The sequence below is a fragment of the Dipodomys merriami genome, unplaced genomic scaffold (assembly GCF_024711535.1).
Source record: "Dipodomys merriami isolate MVZ:Mamm:240054 unplaced genomic scaffold, mDipMer1.0.p SCAF_38, whole genome shotgun sequence".
NCBI lineage: Eukaryota > Metazoa > Chordata > Mammalia > Rodentia > Heteromyidae > Dipodomys > Dipodomys merriami.
This window is the reverse complement of record NW_027205381.1, coordinates 2,767,181-2,787,803: the sequence shown is the minus strand read 5'-3', so window position 1 is coordinate 2,787,803 and position 20,623 is coordinate 2,767,181. Positions and strand designations below refer to the sequence as shown.

The following is a 20,623-nucleotide window of genomic DNA, read 5'->3' as shown; positions in this document are numbered from 1 at the left end:
CGCAGACACTAAATCTTGATTTTGCACTTACTAGACCCTACATGTGAAAAGATGAACTTTCTTTGTTTAAACCACCCAGCCAGTGGTATTTTGTCACAGAAGTCCAAACAGATTAAGGCAATAGCTATTAAAAGAGCCCTGCATGGCTAAATAGATTAAGTTGCATTTTGATATCTTCCCTAGCTTTCTTTCCATATGAACCCTCGACTAATGTTATTTGCCCAATGGATTTAGGACTGATTTAGTGGCTGCTGTCTCCACTACCTTCACTGTTCTCAGTGTTGGTGTACACTGTCAGCTAACTCCACATACAGGGGCCTGGTGTGAAGGTTAGAAGTTTCCCTCAGGTTTGAATACGTCTCCTCAGCTATTTCTTGCTAAGCTAGCCCTGTAGTGAGCAGAGTTCTTCATTTGTCTGTAGATATACTGTTTCCCAGATTTTACTCTTTGTCTCTTTCTCTCTCTTAGAAATACTAGACTCATTCCCTGAAGATCTTTATCACACTCCTGTTTTATGTTATTTTTACTGATTTGCATATTTATTAATTATATTATTTTTATTTATTGTAGTTTATTTCCTGCTGTGTGTAGTAAAATCTACTGCCTGTGTCTGATGACAGCCAGCACCCAGTCCATGTAAGCATCCACCACTGAACATTTCTTTCTTCTGATAATGTAAGTGTTCGGTTTTTTTTAAATACGATACTGGGAAGTTTCCATTACTCTTTGCATTCAATTTTAACTCTAAATGTTTAACTAAATGTTTAACTCTGAATGTTGACTTTTGTTTTATATCATCATCATTATCAAAAAGAAAAAGAAATGCTTTGTAGATTACAGTGTACAATACACACTGATTTTAATCATTTTACTTGGGTTTTTGTCTATTCAGTGGGTTAAACATACTTGTATGGATTGAGTGACACAAAAATATAAACCTATTTTCTCACAGCTCTGAAATGTGCCAATTGACTTGATTTATCCTATCTAAAAACTTTTTTCCGGAACCTCCATACTACTTTCCAAAGTAGTTGAACAAGTTTACACTCCCACCAACAATGCAGTAGGGTTCCCTTTATTGTAGCATTATTTGCCATAGCTAAGATATGGAACCAACACAGATGCCCCTCAGTAGATGAATGGATCAAGAAAATGTGGTATATATACACAAAGGAATTCTATGCCTCCATCAGAAAGAATGACATTGCCCCATTTGTTAGGAAATGGAAAGATTTGGAAAAAATTATATTATGTGAAGTAAGCCAGGCCCAAAGAAACATAGGTCCCATGGTTTCCCTTATTTGCAATAACTAGTATATGTCTGGGACAAGCAGAAAAGGTCAGATAAGATGAGGTTAGGTGAAATGAACCCCAAGATAAGGACAAAAGGGTTTTTTCTTTCTTGCTATTGTTTCTAACTTATTTATAAGATATCATGTGATTTTTTTTTTGCTTTGTATGTCCCTCCCCCATGGTATAACCCCTGATTTCACTGTATTTGATGTTGGTATAATTTGTGGAGGGGAAGGGAAAAAACAAATTGTTTAAATAGGGATACAGGTGGACCCATTGCACAATGAGATGTACAAGCTTTACAACTTTGGCACGAGGGGGGCCGCAGCTCAGGGTGAAGGGAGTGTATTCATGGAGATTGGAGGGCAGGGATGGTAGGGGCAAAACAAAGGAGGAGGCATCAATGTTTGATAAGAATGTACTCATTATCTTGCTCATGTAATTATAACCCCTCTGTATGGTATTTTCACAATAAAAACTTATTTAAAAAACCTTTTTTCTAGTTTGCACATGCTCCCTTCTCACTCTATTTTCTAACTCTAACTTTTATATGATTTGAGAAAAACAGAGAAATAGAAATGGGCAGATGTGGTGTCAGACATAGATAGATAGATAGATAGATAGATAGATAGATAGATAGATAGATAGATAGATAGATAGATACATGGATACATAGATACATAAATACATTGGGGAGTTAAGATTTCAGCATGTGAATTGGACAGTGACCTGGGAACCCCATCCATCCTGATATTGTATACCAAGGATTTCACCAAAGACTGATGATCTTAGAGTTATAAAAATATGAAATGTAAGCAAATTGCTTCATCATAATCTATATATTTTATGTGAAAATTAACTATATAACTTGAGGGTAGGGGTAGGAGGAAAAATAAAGGAGGAGAACAATTGGATATGTGACATTGATCAAGGTGCATTGCACTTATAAGCTGACTTAAGGAATTGTAAACTTTTGGTACAACTACTTAATAATAAAATAAAAAAGAATAATTGGAAATATATATAGTTGTATATACCACAATGAAATGAGCACACAATGATGAAATGATGAACAAAAGAACATTTTTATTAAAAGTTATGTCTGCCTAGAGAATACTGCTGTGTCTTTCATAAAACTTCTTGTACTAGAAGGGACTGATAATCTTTGCTTTCCTCTACTTGGATAAAATATCTCTTGTCTATTTGTACCTAGTCAGTATGTAACTACCATCTCTGACATGTAGTGGCTCCTGTTCAAGGCAGGACATAATCTTTCTGTCTAGGCATCTCCAGTACATTTTATCGTCCCTGAAATATGGGTGTTCTAAGAGTGTTTAAGTGACAAGTTTTGAAGCAGACATTTTTGGTGTTATGGAACAGGCAGAATCATCACTCAATAGACTATTGTGAAGGTCAAGTGTATCTTTAGTACCCTCTTGTTATGTTCCCTAGACTCTTCCCTTCCATTGAAAGCCCCTTCTCTTCCAATTGTGGAAACTATAAGATGTTCTGATGAAAATCCCGAACTGTGGAAACATGCACCCCTGTCTCCCAAGGACTCCCTGACCTCCAAATGCCTCTCTTCATGCCTCTGCTCCTCCTTACTGGTAAGACAACTTCCTGCATTTAGGAAGAATTCCTCACTTGAAAATGCAGCCAAAGATAAACCAAACAAACCCACAGCTAAAGAAATGTTCAATAATAATAATAATAAGGGGCAAAGGAGATGCCAAACAGGCTTCTCAAGATCCTAACAGGAAAAGACATGTACACATGACTTTGAATCACATTTCTTTGTATTCCTTTTGTAAAGTTTGTACATTCAAGTCCTTAGGCTAGAACTCAGGTCTGGGTGCTATCACTGAGCCTTTTTGTTCAAGGCTAGTCCTTTACCAATTGAGCCACTGCCCCACTTGCAGGTTTTTTGGTGGTTTATTGGAGATATGAGTCTCACAGGATGTTCTTTGGCTGGCTTTCGAAACTGAGATTTCAGTCTCCTAAGGGTTATAGACATGAGCCCTTGGCACCTGGCTTGAACCACATTTTTTTTTTATTTATTTTTACTTTTTAAGTTAGAATCTTATTTTCTTCCAGCAATTGTACAAACAAGTTGCAATTTGATAAAGAGTTTATAGATATATATCTTGATCAATGTCACCCCTTTCCTTATTCTCCCCTGTCTCTCCCCCACACTACCCCCTCTTCAATTTTATTAATTTTGGAGAATATGTATTGAATTTTGAATCACATTTTGATATTCTCTTCTCTACTCTGCTTAGCTTTGCAAGTTGAGAATTTGGCTCTGTGTTTACGTGATTGATAATGTAACTCTCCACACTGGCTTCTTCCTCCATAATTCTGGAATTAGATCCATTTGGTAAAGTTGGTTGTGAGCATTTTCTTCTTCTCAAGAGACCAAATAGGACTCTTTTTAAGGTAATCCTCTCATATAGCTCTGGCCAGATTCTCAAAAGTGTTTTAAATCACAAAAATGTCAAGAAGTCTGTACTCACGCCAGACTCTTAATTCCACTGCAGAAAGTTGTGAGACGGTCTTACTATAAAAACAGATAAAGATCTTTCCCAGTTATTCTTTAATTGTTTTCATTTTCATTATACTGTAAGACTTCCTAAATTCCAGCGGTAGATTCAGAAGGACATTTCTTGCTATAGTATATCAAAGTCATGTTAAATATATTCCTTGTTCTTGATAATGGCATGTCATATTCAACATATAATCATATATGGTAATTGAACATTAAATTGGGAACAAGTTGTAAAGCTATCAGTTGTTATTCCTCAGAGCAATATCTCGAACTCTTCAAATGGGGTATTAGCAAAAAGACATACACATGTAATCATGTAAGGCTACATGAGAAGGGAATAAAGAATCACAAAATCTGGGTTCTTGTTGTTCATGACTGTAATCCTAGCTAATCAGTAAATTCAGACCAGTCAGATGGTAGTTCAAAGTCAGTCCTTGCAGGAAAGTCCACAAGAGTCATCTCTAGTAAGCCAACAAAAATCCAGACTGCGTGTTTTGACCCAAGTGATGAAGTGTGGTCCTGGAGCAAACAAATCGAGTAAATGTGAGTCTCTGAATTCAAATTTCAGGACCACCAAGAGTTAAAGAATCACAACCTGGTTGTAAACAGGTTAGATTTCTTTCTCATCTGTTCCTATGACTTCTCCAAAAAATTACTCATTTATTATTAACTAAAAATCACTAATAAGAAGGAACTTATGACCACTGACATATTTTATTCCATTTTTATAACAATCTTATGAGTTTTATCCTTAAAGTTATACAAAAATCTTCCTTTGAATGAGATTGGTTTAAAAATCTGGGAACTGCAAGACTCTTTATCTAGGTTGTCAAAAACTGGAAGGCAATGTCTGAATCTCTCTTTTTCCTTATCATCTGTGGACAGTGCCATATCTTGCTTATCCTGCTCATCTCCTTCAATCTTTCACACTGTGCAGATAGACTAGTAACTGTCCAGAGCTAATAGCACAAAGTGAATGAGCAGATCTCAGTTGTGTCTCTGAGGTATGAGAAAATGATAGAATGTGTACAGGATTCTATACCACTAAGTCCTTCACCAAGGTCCAGGTCAGAAGGGGTCTCTGGGCTGCTAAAGTGCAGAGGGGTGTTTGGTTACTACCTGTTTTGGAGAGTCAGCCTGACATACAAGATTACCCATATTGGGCTTTAATGCCTTCCCTGAGGCCTAGATTTAACAAGAAACAATTAAGTTATGAATATCTTGTTAACTCTTATGTATGGTTAGGATCAGATAGAGCTTCTATTAAAGAAAGTCTTCCGTTGTATAAGAAGATCGGAACAGAGCTTAATTCAAGAATATCATTCCCAGCCAGGCTTCAGGGGCTCATGCATGTAATCCTAACTACTCAGGAGGCTTAGCTCTGAGGAACGTGGTTCAAAGCCAGCCCTGGTCAGGAAAGTCTGTGAGACCCTTATCTCTGATTAACTACTTTAAAACCAGGTGGGTTTGGGGGCTTAAAGTGGTAGAGTGCTAGCCTCCAGTAGAAGAGCTGAGGGACAGTGCCCAGTCCCCAAGTTCCAGCCCCATAGCTAAAAAAATTTTCTTATTAAAAGAATTTCAATTGTTGAAAATTACATGCTTTTTTATTTTTAAGAATTAAGTTTAATCCCTACAGCTAGTAATCCAGCGCTAGGCTTGGTGGAACACATGTGTATTTCCAGCATTAGGAGAATGAGGCTAGAGGATTTCAAGTTTGAAACCAGTCTTGGCTACATAATGAGACTGTCTTTAAAAGAAAAGTAATAATACAGAATATGCCACCAGATTGCAAAAGACGATTCAGTACTGTGACAGGTTCACTTCCTGTGAGAGTTTAAACTATTTATTTAATGTCAGTGTGGCTCAGTTTTTAATAGTAGGGTATATGACAGACCATTTGGCTCAGTCTTGGTATGGCATCAACTGCAGTGTGAATTCATTAAAGTAATTTGATCCCCCTATTACTGTGTATAGTGACTGCATTTGTGCCAATTGAATTTCTGTAAGCATGGCATGACTGCCATAAATATGCAGGTAAAAGCATATCCAAAACAGAATTTACAGGCATCCAATATCTTAACTTACGTACTTTAACATTTTAAAAACCATCTTACTATGATCCAACCATATCATGAAAGAATAAGCTGCTTCAGAAGGGAGATTTCTGCTCTGCTTATCAAGAGATGTAAGTTCTGATTACAGTGGTGTCAAAAATTAGCTGCTGGCTGCCTGCATTAATCTACTCCACCTCTCCACACCTCCATATGCTGAGACAGTTTGTTAATTTCAAGAGACAAAGTTTATCATCTGATATGATGATAACATTTTTGTGGTTATTTTCCAATAAATAGGAGATTTACCAACATAAAGTAGTTCATTTCTCTCCTGTGGAGTATTCCAAACCAGGTGGGCATAGAATAACAAGTCACTTCTTCATTCTGGTCTTCTTTATCTCTCTATATTTTCCTTTCTCTCATTTTTTTCTCCTCTCACCATGCTGCTCTCAGAATGAGACCTGTTATATCTGTGGGTCATTATTATGTTTGAACTTGAGGCACTGATTTGACCCACAGATCGATCATATTTTTAAATATAAAGTATATTATTCCTTGCTTTCCAAGTGTTCCCAAAAGAAGATAAAGCAAAGAAGGACAAAGTGAAATAAAAATAGAGAAAGTAAAACAAGAAAATAATGTGGAACCCTTCTCCTAAGATCTATAAAGAACTCTGAATGTGTACTACATTCTCAGTCTTTCTTTGGTTGGTGCTTAGCCATGTAAGTTTAGCAGAACTGATTAAAAAAAACCCTGTTGTGATCCACACAGATTCCAATGGAGGGAACATGTTCATCACAGACCAGAGTTCTCTGGGTTGACAAGACATCCATGATGCCCTTATGCCATCCCAAAGAATTTTAATTTCAAAACTTTCTTGGCCATGGCTAGATTAAGAGCCCTCATCCTTTCAAGATGTAATAAAGTCATATGGAAAGGAAGCTTTATCTTACCTGGTGGCCATCATATTTGGTGACCTGTGATATTTCTTGTATGAAATAAGTTTTCCCCTTCTATTACTCTAACCTGTGTACCTTCCATTTTGTCTTCATTCTTTTCAACATGTGGTCTTGTTTTGACCTCTTAAGGTAATAATGGACAATTTAATCATAGGAACCTAAGGTCTGTCTGCTTGACACCTTGCAAATTGTGAAATGATATCTTCAAACATTATTTTGCAGAGGATATCATAGCCCTGAAACATAAATAATAATTTACTATAGCTTTCAAAAATAATTGAGTCCATGCATGTATTTTAGGGAAAATGCCCTGTAAAAAATATGTCGAGTTTATAATTAGTTGAATAATTATAAATAGGAAATAGAATTTTATTAATGAAACAATAATATTCTTTGTCAAAGGAGATACCCAGATCGATACCAGTCTGCACCATCTGTCATTAGGTTAAAAAAAGTTAATACCTTCCTAAAGAATTTCTCTTCTCAGAAGCAAGGTCCTTGTTCCACTTGTGATGACTCATTGAGACTAGACTTTTGTGACAATTGACTGATTTTAAAACAACCTGCATTTTTTCACAACCCTCAGTAAAGAAGCCTGAAACATAGATGACACATTATATGTGGCAAGTGTCCTTCTAAAATTCAGATAGGCTTATGATATTCTCCTTTACACCTAATGGATTCCAGCACCAAATAAATAACAAGAATTACTGCTACACTGTTAACACAAATTAAAGCTGGTGCACTTGAAACTTTAGTTGGTGAATTGACATGACACTAGCCCTGAATATTAATTGTAACCCATAAAGGTAAAGTATAATCAACAGTTTTGTTGAAAGTCTAGAAATAAGCTTCCTAGCTGGGACCTGCTCATGGTTAAAACTATGCAGAGGTCTGCAGGGCATCCACTGTTCCTCTAGGCCAGGCTGACACTCCACCTGGCTGCCTGACATGGGTACTTACCATTCTTGCAGATATAAACAGCCAGAAAGTCCTGAGAAGAGGAATTGATAAAGACTAAGAGGCTAGGGGCCTGAGCAGTCACAAAGCTGAGTGCAATGGTCTCCTTGGATGGAGTCACATCTGTGTAAATAGACGAAGATGAGAGGCTCATGTTCTTGGTCACAGGGTAGGGCTCCTGAAACATGTAAGTAATGGATGCACTGGCCTCAAACACTGCAGAAACCTCTGGAAAAAAATAAAGAAAAGAAAGCACACAATGAAGTGTTTCATCACTTGCTTAAAATAATCATAATTTCCTGGGTTCCATCTCTTACACACTATCCATTTGTATGTGTGTAGTCGGGGTTGTATATATCATATTAGGAGTTCCCCCTAATAATCCATTACTCCTGGTTACAAATGAGAAACTTGAGACTCACAAAAGTCTAGCACTTGTAACAAGCTTACATTGCCAGGAGAGAATTACAAAGTTCGCCTCCCAATATTTAGGTCTAGTTCAAAATACATTTATTTTCAGAATGACTACTGTATACTGAATTTGGGGAGCAGTAAAAACAAATACACCTGCCTGCAGCATAATGCATAGAGAAATTTGACTGGGACCATTTTACTGTCAAAACTGAAATCTTGAGCCAGATTTGGTGGAGCATGCTTGTGATCCCATGCTGGGAGGCAGAGGCAGAGGCAGGAGCAAAATGAGTTGGATTACAGAGAGTGTATTATCCCAGAAAATCAGTGGTGAAGAAGCAACACAAAAATAAAAACTTCTAGCCGGGCACTGGTGGCTCGTGCCTGTAATCGTAGCTACTCAAGAGGCTGAGATCTGAGGATCACGGTTCAAAACCAACCGGGGCAGGAAAGTCCATGAGACTTTTATCTCCAATAAACCACTAGAAAAACTGGAAGTGGTGCTGTGGCTCAAGCGGTGGAGCGCTTACCTTGAGCTGAAGAGAGCAAGGGCAGCGCCCAAGCCCAGAGTTCAAGCCCCACGACCGACCCAAAAAAATCAAAATAAATTAAAAAAATAAAAACTTCTGAGAGCTTCCAACAGTTATGGCTAGTGCTTATCAGGAATTTTAGGAGGTGATTGGGCTCTGAATTACTGTTACAGCAAGGGGTGTACAGGTACATCCAAAGTATGAGGATCAGGGGAAGAGTACACAAAGTATTTATAGAAAAAATAGAGAAGCCATAGTCTACCTCTAGGACTCAGTTTTCTGGTGTGTTATCATTGGAACTCAGGCAAACAATCCGAGTACATAGCCCTTTGGATAAAGGTCTGCCATACCTTTGAGAAATGTGCTATTTGTCAAGTGAAGAAATTCAATTAACCCATACAGGAACCTATACAATTAATAGAAACCAACTAGTAATTCTTGTGGATGCTCTTCTTGGTTTATTTTAGTTTAAGGGAACTACAGCAATGATAAGCATTAGATCAGAGGTCTCTCTTGCTTCCATGTAGGCTGAGTGGTCCCAGAAAACACTGTGAATCCCATGGAGATGGTTTTCTCCTCTGAGGAATGTGATTTAACACTTTATCAGCATTCCCAGGGAATTAGAGGAGATGGATTTGGGAGGACAAAAGAGCAGTGTCTCGAGGTTTGGCAGGAATTGTCTTGTTAGACAAGATTTAACCTTAACCCATCCCAGGAGCGATCATGCAATAAATCTCTTTATTGACTGCTCATCCATGGAAATACTAAAGTAAGACTTGTTATGTTTGGGTCAAGGATTTTCTTTTCTTTTCTTTTCTTTTTCTTTTCTTTTTTTTTTTTTTTTTTTACAATTTTATCCCTTTACTATCTCAGGTTGAGAAAGCTAGTTTCTTTTGTATAACAACACATCTTGGACCAGGCAGCACACCTCATCACAATGACCTTGAGCCTACACAGATATGATGAATGGACCTTCATCCCAAGTGTCATGCCGAATGTCCTTAATTCCTCCTGAAATCCTCTGATTTAATAGCTTCTAGAACATAATTAATTCCGGTTTTGCTTCCTAATTCTATTATAAATTTGTTCTACCTTGTGAAAAATTTATATTGTGCCAAAAGAAAATAATGTTGCCTATTCATGCATATAGCCTGGCAGACTGGGAATCCTAAAGACTCAGAGAAATGTTTTGCATTTATCATGCAAGTTATGATATTGCAATTCTGGGTTATAAAACATACAGTAGATACTTTTGACTGTGAAGATTTTGGTTAATCATCTGCTTGATTCAAGCATTTTCTTAGAATGATATTTTTTTATATTTTCCCTCCTCAACGACATTTAGATTGAATTTTAAGCTGTCATGTCCCAGTTAACAAAATAGGATGCATGTAATTGATTTTTGTGCATACACGCATACATACATCTAGTTCAAACTATTCTGTTATGAATATCATAGTAAGAATGACATACTTATTGCTCCTTTCTTTTAATATTGAGGACAAGGTATTAAAATGAATACTTTTATGATTAGATATATCAAAGCAAATTTTTCTCATTGTTCTTCCAGCTCTTGATTGAATTAATTTTAATTTTTAGATGTTGTCTACTTCAGGATAAAGCCAGATCCAACAGTCTACCTAGACTATACTATTTACTATACTTCCATATTCTTATTATTAGATGTGTGTATGTGTGCACATGTGTGTATGTGTGTGTATATGTGTTTATTATTTGGGGGTAGGGCTGGGTGGGTTTGCTTGTACTGGGACTTGATCTAGGTGTGCATGCTCTCGCTTGGCTCTTTTACTCAAAGCTAGAACTCTATCCCTACCCACATTATACTTCCAGAGTTTGGGTGAGTATTTGGAGATGAGTCTCATGGACTTTTCTGGGAAGGCTGGCTTTCAACTAGAATATTTAGATCTGAGCCTCCTGAGTAACTTTGATGACAGCCACAAACACCTAGCTAGTTTCATGTTTTATTATCTAATATTAAGCGTATTTAATACATTGAGTACTCTGAATTATAAAACCTACTGGCATAAATGGAAGAACTGTTGAGGGGAAAAGTGACTAGCAACTCATTTCCATAATACTCTAGACCAATAATATCAATAAACATTCCCTGGGTACCAATGGCACATACCTGTAATCCTAGCTACTCAGGAGACTGAGCTTTGAGGATTGTGGTTTGAAGCAGGAAAGACATTTATCTCCAATTAATCACAGAAAACAACAACAACAGCAACAACAACAACAAAACCCAGAAGTGGCTTTGTTGTCCAAGTGGTAGAGTGATAACCTTAAGCAAAAGAGCTCAGGGACAACACTGAGGCCCAGAGTTCAAGCCCATTTCCTACATTTTTTTCCTTTTTCTTTTCTTTCTTTTTTGTTTTTTTTTGGTCAGTCGTGGGGCTTGAACCCTGGGTCTGGGTGTTATCCCTCAGCTCTTCATGTCAAGGTGAGTGCTCTACCACTTGAGGCACAGAGTCACTTACAGGTTTTCTAGTGGTTAATTGGAAACTCTCAAAGACTTTTCTGCCTGGGCTGTCTTTGAACCGAGATCCTCAGATCTCAGCCTCCTGAGTAACTAGGCCACTGGTGCCGGGCCATTAACTATATTCTTGAACCCACACTTGATGCATGGAATACGTAACTTAAGTTCTCAGATAGTAAGACATAACACTTAAATGGATAAATTCTACTGCAAATAATGAAACCAGCTTGTGTCATCCAAAATTTGGCTTTTAGACACAAGCATATGTAGTCTGAAGACAATTAAAATAAAGGAAACTCCCTGTCTTATTGTCCTTTAAAAGCAGATCATAAATTTACAAAGACAAAATGCCTTCTACTCTTGAGAAGATGTAAATCCTTGCTTGCTTCTGACCTCAGAATAAAAAAAACCCTGCAATCTCTCTTCATATATTTGCCTTTCCACAGCTTTCTCACCTCTCAGGCCCAGGGATGCTTTTCCTGTCATTTTCCTGTCCTTTTGCTGAATTTTTAAAAGATAATATTTTATATTTTTGTAAAGGTGATTTACAGAGGGGTTACAGTTACATAAGTAAGGTAATGAGTACATTTCCTGTTATACCCCCTTCATTTTTCTCCCACTATCCCTCCTCCTAACTCCCCTCCCCACCAAGTTGTAGATATCATTTCCAAAATAGTGTCTTGTGAGTCTTGTGGTTCACTATTTGTCCATTGTCTCAGAATTTTGCTATTCCCCTTCCCTTTGCCAAATCAGACAAATGTATATACGAGACACGGGGTATGAAAATCAAAAACAGTAATAACAGGGAATAAACCAAAGGAAAAAAAGAAAGAAAGATGAAGCAGGGTGCTGGTGGCTCACACCTATAATCCCAGCTATTCAGGTGGCTGAGATCTGAGGATCACAGTTCAAAGCCAGCCCTGGCAGGAAAGTTTTATTTCCAATTAACTACCAAAAAACCAGAAGTGGTGCTGTGGCTCAAGTGGTAGAGTGCTTGCCTTGAGTTGAAAGAGCTCAGGGACAGTATCCAGGCCCAGAGGTCAAGCCCCACAACAGAGTAGAGAAGTTGTGTGGACATGGCTGTGAAGGCCAGCAATAGTATTAGTAAAAAGTCTCGCGTGGTGTCTCAAGGCAGTTCGGGTCACAGAAAAGGGGTGGTTAGAAAATTCTGACATTTCCAACTCAAAAACCCCATCTGAGTCCTGGCACCATGTGTAAGGTATATTAAATAGGTAGGTTTCATTAGGTAGCCGATGAGGAGAACACGCGCTATTCAGGCAGGAGAAGTTTATTTACCCAACTGCTGCCCCTGCCATGCATGATGGAGAGGCCTGGCTGAAAAGGAAGGGAAGGGCGCTGAATGTTGAATTACTATTTAAGGTAGAACCTGAAGCAATTGTTCTGAGTAACTTTTCTCCCGTGTGAGGTGAACCTTATACATTAGTGACCCTGGTTTTCTCTTGTTAATGGGTTCTTATGAAAGTTTTTCCCCAATTTACCAGACTTAAGGACAAATGATATTTTCTTCCCTTTCAGAAGTTATTCTAGAGTTTTATGTTTGAGTGCCAGAGATGATGGTTCTCAAACTTACATGTCCCTTAAGAAAACCAAACTACAGCAAGACCCCAATATGAACCTTAGTATTGACGAGACCTTTCAGGAAGTGAACTAGGAAAGAGTAGGACACAAGGAGTAGCATGAAGGACCTGAAGCTGGGACTAGACCTGCCTATTTCCTGCTTTCAACCTCCGGTTTCTCATATGGTTTGGTTGGAAAGATAAAAGGAAAAAAATTAAAGACCAATACATAAATATAATCCAACAAACAGCAGCTGGTCCTAACCATAGTGATGAAATTAAGTTTAAAATTATTACATGAAGACAAGTCCTGGGTAATGAGTAGTCTAGCAGATACTTAGGAAATTTATAAGCTGCAATTAATTTAGGGAAAAATATATCAAGTGTCAGAAACAGATAATTCAAGCCTATAATAACAGCTACTCAGGAAACTAATACCTGGAGAATTGTGGTTAGAAGCCAACTGGAGAAAATGTTCGTGAAACTTCGTCTCTAAGCTAATCAGCAACATGCTAGACTTGGAGGCATAGCTCAAGTGATAGAGCAGCAGCCATGAGTATGAAACGAAGCAAGAGCATGGGATACTGAGTTCAAGCCCAGGTCCAGGTATTGGTGAAAAAACAGTAACAAAGGAAGAGAGAAAGGAAGAAAGAAAGAGAGAGAGGAAGAAAGAAAGAGAGAGAGGAAGGAAGGGAGGAAGGAAGGGATGGAGGAAGGAAGGAAGGAAGCAAGGAAGGAAAGAAGGAAGGAAGGAAAGAAAGAAGAAAGGAAAGAAAGAAAGAAGGAAGGAAGTAAAAAAGTTAAAAAGAAAATCACTGGGAATTTAAAAATGAGTCTAGGTTTTATAGTATTAAGATACAATATTTTCTCATGTGAAGAGTTCTGTGCTGTATATTAATAAGTTCTTTTCACAATACATACTGTGTTATTAACACAGAAATGATATTGTATTTGAGATCTGCTTCTGAATGGTAAAGGAAGATGATGGGATGTGAGTATTTCAATGAAATAAACTGGTCATGAGTGGACAATAGCTGAAGCCAGGTCATGGGTGTATGGATCATTAAATTCCTTGTTATCCACAGGGTATGTTTTACTTTTTTTTAGAATTAAAAGATTTTTTAAAAAAACTGAATGGCTTAAATGACCAGGGACATAAATATTAAAGCATTTTAGACAGGCTTTGGCAGAAGGTACAAAGTACCTAAATGTATAGGGCATCTGAAATTTCATTGCTAAGAAAATGATAGGTGTTCATCACAGATTATTTATGAAGTCTGGTCAAAATTTCAAAACAGTTGATCATAAGTATTTAGTGAGAGGTGATGTTCAGTGCTATATTAACTGAAAGTTAAATATGACCCCTTGTTACAAATTCCTGAATTTTCCATACATTATAGACATGGACATCCAAGGGGCTTGAGGTTGCTACATACTGTCATGTGTAACTGTGGGAGAAGGTAGATCTCATGATTGACTCTACTACTACTTTGAGCCACAGTCCTGTGGGATTGAGTGGATGAACAAGATAAGTTGCACCAAATAGAAAATAATACAGTGGGAAATTTTGATGTATATGAATTACATATATGAAATAAAATAAAAATAAGGAACACCTGTGATATAGAGTAAAATGGATATCATTGACATCATAATCTGTTTTATAAATTAAAGGGAAGGACTAGATGGAATGTACATATATATTTGACAGTACTGGGGTTGATATTTGGCCTCCTGATTACTAGACAAGTGCTCTACCACTTAAGTCACTACCAAGCCCTTTTTGTTTTACTTTATTTTTCAGATAGGATCTTTTTTTTTTTTGGGCCTGGGACTGGCCTTGAATTTCAATCCTCCTATGCCTCTCTTATGTCTGGCAACATGAGTATAAACTACCATGAACTGCCTATTGAAACAATATGGGGGGTGGGGCTGGGGCTTCATCTTAGGACATAGGCTCTGTCCCTTAGGACATAGGCTCTGTCCCTTAGCTTTTGTGCTTAAGGCTAGCATTGTACAATTTGAGCCACATCTCTACTTCTAGCTTTTCGGTGGTAAATTGGAGATAAGAGTCCCATTGACGTTCCTGTCCAGGATGTCTTTGATCAGAAGTCTTCAGATCTCACATTCCTTTGTAGCTTGGATTTTAGATGTGAGCCACCAGTACCCAATTTAGGAAATACCTTTTAATGATTATCTCTGAGTAAGTAGATTTGCTTTAAACTTTTATAGATTTTCAAAACAATTTCCAAATTTATCATTTAACATTTGGATTTAATTTTACTTATTTGTATGTATGTGTGTGTTTGTGCATGCACACTAGCACTTGGGCTTGACATTCAAGGCCTGAGTTCTGTCCCTTAGTTTTTTTTTTCTCAAGACTTGTATTTATTCTCAAGACTTGTATACTACTACTTAAGCCACAGCTCCATTTCTGGCTTTTTACTGATTAGTTGGGGATTGGAGTCTCATGGACCTTCCTGTCTAGATTGACTTCAAACCAGACATTTTTAGATGTCAGCTTCCTAAGGAGCTAAGATTATAGGCATGAGCCATTGTTGCCCACTAACTAACAATTTTAATTATAAAAAATAGATGTTAGTACCATTATGGGTACACAATTATATTCAATAAAATGGTGATGGTGTGAGTTAAAGACAGACACATTAATAAATTTTGTTGGAGAAAATGGATGTCACATGTACAAGAATCATGTCAGGTCCCTAAATTAAAATATACAGGAAATGCTAACTCTAAATGGACCAATGTTTTAGACGTAAGAGCTAAAACTACAGGACACATAGAAGAAAACTAAATGGTGAGACAAAGGACAAAGGGTGAACCAATACAACAGCAATACTCACAAGATACTTGGAAATGAAGTTTACAACTTGAGGGAAAAGGAAGTCAGGGAGGGAAATTGGGAAAGAATGAGAGAGGAGGGTAACAACGTTCGATAAGAAATGTACTCATAACCTTACTATGAAACTGTAACCCCTCTGAACACCACCTTTACAAGTAAATTAAATTAAATTAAAAAAAGAAAAGAGGCACAAATTTCCATGTTTTTATAATAACTATTACTTTTCAGTATGAAGCTAAAAGTGTAAGCAAAAAGAAAAATTAAAATGGATTTCATCACAAGTAAAACATTTGTGTTTCAGAAGATATCATAGGCTAGATGTGGTAGATTATATCTATAATCCTAGCTACTCAAAATACAGAAATCAAGAGGATCTTTGCCCTAAGTCTTCGTTAAAATGTTAATAAAACTCATATTTCAACAAATAATCAAGACATAGTAGTTTGTAACAATAATACCAGCTTCATGGGAACCATAGGTAGAAAGATACTGTTCTGAGGTGGTCCTTAGTCATAAAGATCAAGACATATCTGGAAAATAATAATTCCAAAGAGAGCTAGGGCCATTGCTGAAGTGGTAGAGCACTGAAGCCCTGATTTCAAGTGCAGTACTGAAAAAACAATTTAATGATACAATGAAAGAATATAGAACAGAAGAAGAAAACCTACAGAACTAGTAATTTTTTTCAAATTGCATATATAGTAAGGGGAATATAAAAAATACTAAATTTCTTATAATTGAATAGTAAAACCAAATAAAAATCCACAGAAGATTTGAATAGTTGTTTCAGGAAAGGAGATACACAGAAAATAAAAACATGGAACGGTGTTTAATAGTCATTAGTAAATGCAAGTCAGAGCCACAGTGTGGTGTGATTTCCCAGTCAGCAGGATGTTAAAGAGGAAGAGTCATATAATACAAGTGTAGTCAAGAATGCAAAAAATTGGAACCCTCACATCACACACTGCTGGTGGGAAGTAATTTCTAGTATCAATTGAAAAACTAATTTGACATTTTGTCAAAATTAAAACTATATGACCAGCAATGTTTTTATTTCTAGGTATGTACTCCAGAGACTAAAAAAACATACTCTACGTAAAAATGTGTCCATGAATAGTAATAACAGCATTACAAGATAAGTATTCAATTTTTTTCTTTCATGCAATTGTTTCTAACATATTTTTAAGATGATTTCTATGTTGCTTTGTATATCCTTCCCCCACGGTATAACCCTTGCTTTCACTGTATTTGATGTTGGTATAATTTGTCACAGTGAAGGGCAAAAACAAATCGATTAACTAGGGATACAGGTGGACCCATTGCAACAATGAGATGTACAAGTCATTATGTTGAAAAACGAACTTTACAACTTTGGTGGGGGGAGGGGATGATTGGGTGGGGGGATGTAGGGAGAGTATGGGAAGGGATGGGAAGGGGAAACAAAGAGGAGGCAACAATGCTTGATAAGAAATGTACTCGTTATCTTGCCCATGTAATTGTAACCCTTCTATACAGTATTCTCACAATGAAAAAAAAAAAAGAAGAAGAAGAAGAAACCAAGGCATCCCAAGATCCATCCACCAACAAACACATAAACACACATGCTGCTTATACACTATGGAATACTCTGTAATTTAAAAAAAACAAAAGAGAAAGAAATGGAAAATGCCCCCTCACAGCATTAGGCTAAGAGAGAGAACAACATTCATTAGGCTAAGAGGGAGAAAAAGGACACAAAGAAACCATAGACTCGGGCTGGGAAGGTGGCTCAGTGGTATAGCGCTTGCCTTGCATGCTTGAGGCCCTGGGTTCGATTCCTTAGCACCACATAAGCAAAAAGAAAAAAGCCAGAAGTGGCGCTGTGGCTCAAGTGGTAAAGCGCTAGCCTTGAGTTAGCCTTGAGCTGAATAGCTGAGGGACAGCGCCCAGGCCCAGAGTTCAGGCCCCACGACCGGACCCAAAAAAAAAAAAAAAAAAAAAAAGAAAGAAAGAAAGAAACCATAAACTGACTGGTTTTGTGTATGTGAGTGGTTCAGTATAGGCAGCCAAGTGTATGTGAGTGGTTCAGTATAGGCAGCCAAGTGCATGGAGACAAAAGCAGCTGTAGGGCATTTGGGAGAGGAAAAAAGCAAAAGTACTTAGAAATTAGTTAGTGGTGATTTAATCCTATAAAACTGTAAACTTATTGAAAACAATCATACCCTATATCTCAAAGGGCTGGGGTTTATGGTATGAAATTCTGTCTAAAGAGCAGAGAGATGACCGAGAATGACACATAATGCAAAACGCTGCATTTCTGGAAAGATATAAATCAATTACCATATTTATAATAAAGAATGGAATTGGGATCATAAATGAGAAAATGAAATGGCCCCTCAGCTCTGACAATTATTAGCAAGTCACTGAACCTCCTCTTATGGTCTGGATCTTAAATATTCCCCGAGGCTTCATATGATAAAGGTCACCAGCTTCTGTCACTACAGAGAGGTAGTGGAGCTAGTGGGAAGATGAGGTTAATGAAAGGAAGCTAGGTCATTCAAATATCAGTTCCCTTCTCTCTCTCTCTCTCTCTCTCTCTCTCTCTCTCTCTCTCTCTCTCTCTCTCTCTCTCTCTCTCTCTCTCTCTCTCTCTCTCTTTCCCTCCTCCCTCTCTGTCTTTTCTTCTGGAGGAGTCATGAGATGAGCAGGTTTTCTCCAACACCATGATATACAGTACTATCACAGGCTCAGAGACAAGAACAAGGAACCATGCACTAAAACCATGAGCCAAAATAACCCATACCTCTTTTTAAGTTGGTTTACTCAGCAATGTTGTCACAGTGATGAAGAGAATATAAAGGGAATCATTTGAATACAGAGGGGAACGTTTGAAAATGATGAAATATGAACTACCCTAAAGAGGTTAATCGACAATTTCTTTATTTAGCTTATGGGTCAAAATAAAAGAATGAAATGGAAATAGAGACTGTTTTGACACATACAGGCTAGAGATAGAGTAGAGCAGACAGAGAATTAATAGAAATTGTTTTAGAAAGAAGGAATCTACAAAATCAGGCTAAATTTATGCAAAAAGATTTATGAGATATTTGAATGATCTCCCTGAATAAAGGAAGTTTGCAGCTCACTATTTTTCTTTAAATTATGGACTTGAATACAATATGCTGTGAGCTAGTTCTGTATACATAGTAATAAGTAAGTGCTCTTTAATCTTTATTGACTTCTTGTAATGAATGGGACCATTTTAAGGTTGGCTTCAAACTTTTGGGGTTTGTTGTACAGGGACCTCCTACTCACTGTGTGAAAACCCAGGAGGTTTTGTTTGTATTAGTTTATATGACAGCCCACTGGGATGGGAGTTGCTTTAGTCCAAGCTCGTAGACAGAAGCCCCACTAAACTGTTGGCCTCAAAACAGGTAATTATTCATCTTATTCTCAAACAGAATAACATGCTTCTCAGCAGTAATCAGGTAATTACCACTAACTGGGGCAAATAGTGTCTACCAATGTGATTGAAACATTTTATTATTATTAGCTGGTTAACAGTAGTGGACCTCATAGTTACTATTTGTTTTTGTTTTTGTTGTTGTTGTTGTTTTTCTGTCAGAGACTTAGGCTTCCAGGCAGATGCTAAAGCTCTGGAGCCACACCTCTAGTCATTTTCCATTTGTTTCTTTGTTTTCACATTGGTTAATTTCGATGTAGTATCTCACTTTTTGTGGAACTGTGTGATCCTCCTATTTGTGATTCTGCAAGGCAATGGGAATTGCAGATACCTGCCATTACATCCAGTCTTATTTCCTTCCTAGCTAGGATAACAGCTATATACAAAGGTGTATGACTTTTAATTATTGTGATTGCTATTAACTAAAATTTCCCAACCTCTGATTCTCAAGTAGCTCGGATTACAAACTTGAGGCACTTTTATATTAATGGTTGAAATGTAATTCTTTTTTTTTTTTTGTCAGTGATCAGGCCTGAACTCAAGGCCAGTGCTCTACCACTTGAGCCACAGTGCCACTTCCAGCATTTTCTGCTATGTGGTGCTGAGGAATTGAACCCAGGGCCTCTATGCATGCAAAGCAAGCACTCTACAACTGAGCCACCTTCCCAGCCCCGGTTGAAATTTAATTCTGAACATATTTTATATTGACCAGAAAACTTTTTGCCACCAACAATACAAACTTTAAAAAACCTGCAATGATTTAGAGACAATTCTTACACCTTTCAGTTTAAAAATAGTAATATTCTGACAAATGAGATTCCATGGTTTCTAGAATTATCTAGAATTTGCAGTTCACATACCATGAGTACTGTTGTTTAAAAAAACAAGATGGCAGAAGGGTCTCTAAGACTCCTCTAGGGCAAGATTCTAGGATCCTTTGATTCTATTTGTGAACTGAGGAATTAAACTGGGAATGCTGGTATATTGTTAGCAATCCAGTTAACATAACTGGCATGAACATCTACCTTGTTAGTCTTCAATGGGGTCTTTAGCTACACAGGATAAACAGTGCCTGGGATTAGACTGATATGCCAGACTGAGTCTCTGAACAGAAGGAAAGAGAGTGAGCGCTGGTGGTGAGGGCATGGGTACCCAGAAGTCTGCCCTTGACCACAGGGTCCATAGCACTGAACCCAGCAGCAGTGTGAATGCTCAGCATACCTTTCTGACAGAAGGGCCCTTCATAGGGGGAGTTGGTACAGTCACAAGAGTAGCCACTGTGTTTCTCCACACATTTACCCCCATTGTGGCAGTTGCTGCCGTAGCTGCTGCAGTGCCCTGGGCAGCCTGGCCTGACTCCAGATGTGACTTTAGCTCTCTCCTCCAGGTCCAGCTTCTGACCGTTCAAATGCAAGGAGCGGATGCACCCAACGAAGCCTTTCTGTCTTGATGATGTCCCCCCTGAAGATGAAAAAAGAAGACAAAAAGG

At 37.6% G+C, this 20,623-nt stretch overlaps 1 protein-coding gene across 1 annotated transcript in view; it reads right to left on the bottom strand.

Moving 5' to 3' along the window:
* Cntnap5 (contactin associated protein family member 5) overlaps positions 1 to 20,623 on the bottom strand; it is a 948,142-nt gene that overhangs the window by 108,058 nt on the left and 819,461 nt on the right. Inside the window, exons 18-19 of the mRNA XM_069989436.1 lie at positions 20,356 to 20,595; positions 7,815 to 8,039 (exon numbers count right to left, since the gene is read on the bottom strand). Coding sequence (XP_069845537.1) covers positions 7,815 to 8,039; positions 20,356 to 20,595 — 465 coding nt within the window. The remainder of the gene's footprint in view (positions 1 to 7,814; positions 8,040 to 20,355; positions 20,596 to 20,623) is intronic.